The sequence below is a fragment of the Brassica napus genome, chromosome C5 (assembly GCF_020379485.1).
Source record: "Brassica napus cultivar Da-Ae chromosome C5, Da-Ae, whole genome shotgun sequence".
NCBI lineage: Eukaryota > Viridiplantae > Streptophyta > Magnoliopsida > Brassicales > Brassicaceae > Brassica > Brassica napus.
The window spans coordinates 726219-732869 of NC_063448.1; the positions used below are offsets into that span (position 1 = coordinate 726219).

Sequence of the window (6651 nt, forward strand, 5' to 3'; positions counted from 1 at the left end):
GACACATAACTAAAACAAACAGAGAATGAAAACAATAGCCGCGATGCTGACGAGCAAAATCGTCACCGACGCCAAAAAATGATTTCAAAGGAGGTTGCTCGGAATTGTGTCTGAGAGATTAGGGCGAACTCGTGCATGTGCATATAACCGTGTATACATTTTCGCAAAATACAAATGCAATGTACCAGTAGATTTATTCGTAAAATCGAATATTTTATTTCGGCCATATCCAGAACGGGCTCGGTAGAAAACAATACATATTAAGTATTAAATCTACAATAAAACATTTCATATTATCTTCCTTTCAATCCATGCAGTTCCATATATACGTTTATTCCTGGTCAGACTTTTCATTGTTATTTTTCTTTGCCATGGTTTCTTTTATGTATCCTATTTAAACCACATACATTGGCTTCCAACATCTGAAAGCACTTGAAAATAAGAAGCGAGGGGGTAATGGAGAAGGTAAATTTACATGTTTGTTACACCATTTCTAGCTTTCTCATTATTTGACTTGTTTAAAGTGGAATCGAAGATTGTTTGAAAATCGGCAAAACTCTTTGGTATTCGAGTCGACTAGGATCTAAATCAGCAATATAATCTAGAATTTGAGCAATACTATGCAGCGCAAAACAGATCTGATTTACTAGTGTAGTAACATAGGATTTAGTTGGTAGTAACGATAGGTATTCCTTCTGATAGATTTATGTTATACGTCCGATGATCCATAAAACTGCTCAGATGCGAGCACTAATAGACATGACTGGATTTGTGCCAAACTTAATGAAACATTGGTTTTGACCCCCAAATTTTTTATAGATTTTTTATACAAGCATAAGTTTTCAAATTATGAAGAAAAATTGTTTTAAAAAAATTCTTAAGAAATGTTTATTGCTTCCAAATTTTCAGATCCGGTACTGTTAAAAGAAATTTCGTCATTTTTATTTGGTTTGTGGTGTATAAATGATTCTGCTTATCTTTCCTGTGTATAAAATTTTTCGTGATTTGCTTCTCTTTAATTTTGATTTAATTTTGATTTTATATTAGAAAAGGCGTAAAGATGGCAAGGAGTTGCTACCCGACTTGAATGAGGTCAAAGCGCAAATCGGAAAAGAAAGATTTGATCATATTAATGTAAGTAACTCTTGGTTGCTTCTTTACATCTATTTTCAGCCTAAGAGCATCTACGATGGAAGCTCTTAAGAGAATCTTTAAAGGGTGTGGAGCTTACTTTTTTAGAGTTTGTGCAAAAAAGAATTCTTAAAATCCTTTGATAAGGATTGATCCTTACACTGTTCACGGGTCACATTGACTACGTGGCGGCCCGTGAATGATCATCTTTTTTTTTTTTTTTTTTTTTTAAAATCTTAAATATCCAAAATTAATCCGAAATGACCTTGTGCTAAGGACTCCAATGAATCTCACCATTGCGGATGGTCTAATATATTAAAACCCGAAGATAGCTTTAAATGCCAAATATCGATAAAACGCTTGATTATATGGATCATCAGAAGTCGCTCAACTATATATTAAAAGCTAAGGGTGAAACCACATGAACATTGTATATTCATTTTCTAAGATAATTTCCCATATTTGATTGACAGAATAAATTCAAGTCGAGAGTCTTACCGAGTGTGACTGCTCATGCTGCCCATAATCATTTGCTTCCCTTAACCCGGCCCAATGGAAAGGGTAACAATGAAACAGCCATCAAAATGCTTTCTTCGAGAATGGAACCTCTAGTCCATCATTTCAATGAAAATGATGATATTTCTTATGAAGAAGTTACATTTAAAATTCCTGATGAAGAGGTTACCAAGCTTCTATCTGTTAAACAGCTACCTCGATCCCTTACCTGGGTTTTCACGGATAGGCATGTTTGTTTTATTTCACATTAAATTCAACAATCAATCATATACAATATATAGCACTTATATTGCATCTATATATTTCGTTAACATTGCAGAAATCAGCTAATGGCTGCAAGTGAGTCTGTGATTGGTAAGAAACAATTCCATTATGTGGATGGCGAGGCAGTGGAATTGAGTCCTGACAAGAAAAAGTATGAAGACGCCAGGAAACAAAAAATGGAGTTTTCCAAAGAGGTTGATCGGTTTATATGGTTAGTTTTTTGCGTTACATACGTTTTTGGTTATTTAGTGATCACTTATATATGCATGCAAGTAGTGCATTCATACACAACTTCGATTCTGAAATAATTTTACGATACTTTATAAATAGGACAAATCTTCAAAATAGCATCTTTCTAAGTTTATATCACAAAAATAGCACTCAAAAACTAAAATTACCAAAATAGCACATTTCTAAGTTTATCCTTTGAAAATTTTAATCTTTTTATTTTTCAAAATTTGAAATCTTATCCCCAAAACCTCATTTCTCAACTCTAAACCCTAAACCCTAAACTCCAAACCCTAAACCCTAAACCATAAACCTTAAACCCTAAACTCTAAACCCTAAACCCTAAACCCTAAAATCTAAACCCTAAACCCTAAACTCTAAACCCTAAACCCTAAATCCTAAACCCCACCCTTTAACTCTAAACCCTAAGTTTGTGACTTTTGATAAAATATTAAGTGCTATTTTTGTGACTTTTGAACTTGAGTGCTAGTTTGGGAACATAAACTTGATTTAGTGCTATTTTTGTCTTTTTCTCTTATAAATATGTACATGAACTAAGACCTTTACTTTTCTTTACCGATAGATATTGAGACGTACGGTTCATTAATATACGTTGTTAATGCTAATTTAGTCAATGATTTTGTAGGAAGATTGGTCAGAAATATAGTCTGGATGATCTGGTGGTGCAGAGGACTCTATCCAAGTTCCTTGAGCTGAAGGTTTCAGATATTTTGGTAATAATATGATTGAATCTAATGATCCATCAATGAATAATCTTTTTCTTTTTGTTAATGATCGATCAATATATAATCTTTCTGCTTATTTTTTCTCATTCATCCTCGTGAAAAATGTTTTAATTTCGAATATAATGTAGGAGAGATACAATAAGCTTAAGAATGATGGAGATATTGGTGAAATTTCTGACAAAAGCAAATTTATTTCTGTTCCGGCAACTGCTGATAAGCACTTTTGCCGTCGTTGCTTGGTAACTTTTGAATCTTTATTTTTTTGTCACCAAAATATACATACATATATATATACACACATGTTTTACTACTATTTTTTACAGATATTCGACTGTCATCTTCATGAAGAATATCAGCCTCTGCCTGTAAGCTTTTATTTATTTATTTTTGCGTTGCATACGCCTTGCATACGCCTAAAGCTTAGTGATTAATTAATTTGATGACTTTGGCTTGTCAGAGAGAAAACAAATCTAATTTGTTTGAGAGGGAAGATGCTGAAAAACAATGCAGTAAGCATTGTTACCTTAAGGTAACTCTCTCCCTCTTTCGCACACACAATAGTTGTTCATATCTTAATTATGTTTATTACTGGTTTAATAGCCAAGGAGTTTCATAGAAGCTGATCATGTGGTGGATAATGATAACTCTATATCAAACGATAAAGGGAATAATGTGGTCACAGGTACAAACACAGAAACTGTAAACTGTACATGTACTAACTGATCGATCCTAATGAACTAATAAAAAATATTACAGACATGTCACAGACATATAATGAGTGGAGCCCTGTAGACAAGAATCTTTACTTGCAAGGAGTTGAAATCTTTGGGAGAAACAGGTAAAAATATAAAATAAAGCCATGTTATTAACACACAAATAATCTAAAATGACAATTCCCTAAATATTTCTTCATAAAAAATCTTCTTTATCAAAACTGAAACATTTGGTCACACACAAATTTACAAATGTACGTTAGACCGGAAAAAGTTACATTTATACACCCGGTATCATGTTTTCACTGAGTTTAGTTTTATTAATTTTTTTTTTGGTCAAGAGTTTTATTAATTAAAAAAGGACTCCGTAAAATGACATGATATGTTAGGTTTGATAGTATAATACATTGTAGAGGTATTTGCAATAAGTTTTCTCTCTCCCTATATCATATATATATATATATATATATATATATATATATATATATATATATAGATATGATATTTTTATCTTATCTAGTGTTGATTTTCCAATATATATACTAAAGCTTAGTTGTGTTCCTTGTCCATGCGCTGGCCGCAGTTGTCTTATTACAAGAAACTTACTTTCCGGACATAAGACGTGTTTAGAGGTTTACAATTACATGCGGGAGCAAGATCAAACTCCAGAAATAGACAATCAGGTAAATTTAAATATGCAGTCTTCATGACATTCATCTTTACTTGGTTAAATCTTACTGATGCTTTCATTAAAGGTTAATAAAGAGATATCTCGGAAAAAAACTAAGTTTGCCAGAAAAAGAGCCAAACTCAAAAAGCATGTTTGTTATCCACCTGCTATAAAAAATTCAGCTAAGGAATTAAATAAGGAGTATAAGCAGTACACACCATGCACTTGCGAACCAGTATGTGGAGATCAATGCCCTTGTTTAACTAGCGGAAATGTCTGTGAGAAGTATTGCGGGTATGTGTCACTAATTCTTCATATTCACTCTCCAAAACTAATCGCACACTCATTTTTCCATTACATTAGGTTAGACTATTAATTCTAACCACTTTATGTGATGTTGAGTTTTCGGGGAGAAAACCTTAACGAGGGTATATTCAGCAAAAAAATATTTTTAGCAATGATATATAGTATGCCGGTTTGAGTCCAAAATAAAGGCACATCAATGACAGTATCCTAAACCAATAGGCTACAGGCTTTTTGTATCATAAGTTCATGTTTTTATCAGGTGTCTAAAGACATGCAAGAATCGTTTTGGGGGATGTAACTGTGCAAAGGGTCAATGCAGTAACCGACAATGTCCTTGCTTTTCTATTTCTCGTGAATGCGATCCAGATATTTGTCGCAGTTGTTCGCTTAGGTAACTTTTCATTTTAATATCAAATTCGATATGACTAAATCTCAACAAAAAATAAAGTTCTAAGAAAACTTTGTTTTATATTAGCTGTGGAGATGGCTCTCTCGGTGAGGCATCACAGCCAATCCAATGCATGAACATGAAATTCCTCCTTAAGAAACACAAGAAGGTAACCATCGACATAATCATCCTCTATTTTTTTTTTATCGATAATTAATATTGCTAATTTATTCGCCATTTTTTTTTTATTATTCACTAGATTCTCCTTGCAATGTCGGATGTTCATGGATGGGGTGCATTCACACGGGTAAGTTATCATACTTACGTCAGAATATGGTTTTTAATTTTTTAATTAACACCAAGGGTCTAAAACACCTATATAACTATATAAGGTTTTCATGATAGGAATAAAATTAACCAAAAAAATAGTGTTAACGATTTGCTAAACTTATTCTTCAGACATTAGAATTAACTTCTTTTTTTTGAACGAACATTAGAATTAACTTTTTATAATGCATTCTTCTTAATTGTTTATGTTCTTGAAATCAATTTTAGGTTAGATCATACTATAAAACTTGCTAGAAGTGTTTTTTTTTATGTCAATCTAGAAGTGTTAAGATTCGGACTAGCTTGGTCCCAGTAATACTAACTTCCTATATGCGTGAATATAACTTCTTCTTTCTCTCTTTATTTAAAGTTTTTCTCAAATTTTAGACCATTAATGATATACTCTGAGTTGATCTATCAGCACTCTCTAAAGAAAAACGAGTTTCTCGGAGAATATACTGGCGAATTGGTTTCTTATGAGGAAGCAGAGGAACGTGGGAGAGCAGAAAGAAAGAATGGTTTTTCCTATCTCTTTACCTTGAATGATAAGGTAACTTCAGTCTCCGACCTCTTCTTCAGACTGGTACTTGCATGTTTATCAGTCCCCAGTTACAGATTTGTTCTCATTACAGATCTGCATTGATGCTCGCCGTAAAGGGAACAAGCTTAAATTTCTCAATCACTCATCAAAGCCAAACTGCTATGCCAAGGTACCAAGTCACTGTACTTTAATCTCAGACATATATTAAACCATAGACAAAATACTGATTCATTTATAAAAAAAAAGAAGATAAATCATGCGTGTATCAACTAAGTCGTTGGTGACAGGTTCTAATATACAATTAATCATATCTCCAAAACATTCCGATAAACTCAAACCGATAAAATGATGATCTTCCTAATTTTATTTGTGGTTTCGTGTGCAGTTGATGGTCGTCAGAGGAGATCATAGGATTGGTTTGTTTGCGGATAAAAATATCGGCGAAGGTGAGGAGCTTTTCTTCCATTATTGCTATGGACCAGGACATGCGGATTGGTCTCAATAGACAATAGACGTGGATCTGAGGAAACTATAATGCTATTCTCTTTTACAAACAAAAAAAAACTATAATGCTATTCTGCGTTACTACACCAAATTTTCTAACTATCTACCTTGTATGTTTTAAGGTTTTTCTCTTTTGTCTCATGTTTTTGAAAACCTAAATTTTTTATGTTCGTTTTCTAGAACTTTGAAAGAAAAAGACTGAATAATTTACATTTAGTAATCATCTTATAGCCAAATTGCATCTATGCTCATAATCAAAAACAAGTATGCATGTATGTGTGTCTATATATATATATATATATCTTATATATTAAAGC

The 6651-nt window shown here is 32.7% G+C and overlaps 1 protein-coding gene across 1 annotated transcript; it reads left to right on the top strand.

The window, feature by feature from the left end:
- Positions 1-456: 456 nt before the first annotated feature.
- On the top strand, positions 457-6335 carry LOC106398035 (histone-lysine N-methyltransferase MEDEA-like). The gene is made up of 16 exons (XM_048756626.1): positions 457-465; positions 1048-1134; positions 1605-1873; positions 1967-2122; positions 2786-2873; positions 3014-3124; positions 3209-3250; positions 3343-3414; positions 3486-3567; positions 3642-3723; positions 4834-4965; positions 5050-5131; positions 5222-5269; positions 5711-5839; positions 5922-5999; positions 6216-6335. The coding sequence occupies exons 1-16, from the start codon at positions 457-459 to the stop codon at positions 6333-6335; spliced, it is 1587 nt and encodes a 528-aa protein (XP_048612583.1).
- The last annotated feature ends 316 nt before the right edge of the window (positions 6336-6651 follow it).

What these genes read in the sequence shown, in the direction of transcription:
- LOC106398035 (XM_048756626.1), top strand. An exon ending in ACTTTTGCCGTCGTTGCTTG is followed by an intron (nt 3,125 to 3,208) that starts GTAACTTTTGAA and finishes TATTTTTTACAG; the next exon opens with ATATTCGACTGTCATCTTCA. An exon ending in TGTCGCAGTTGTTCGCTTAG is followed by an intron (nt 4,966 to 5,049) that starts GTAACTTTTCAT and finishes GTTTTATATTAG; the next exon opens with CTGTGGAGATGGCTCTCTCG.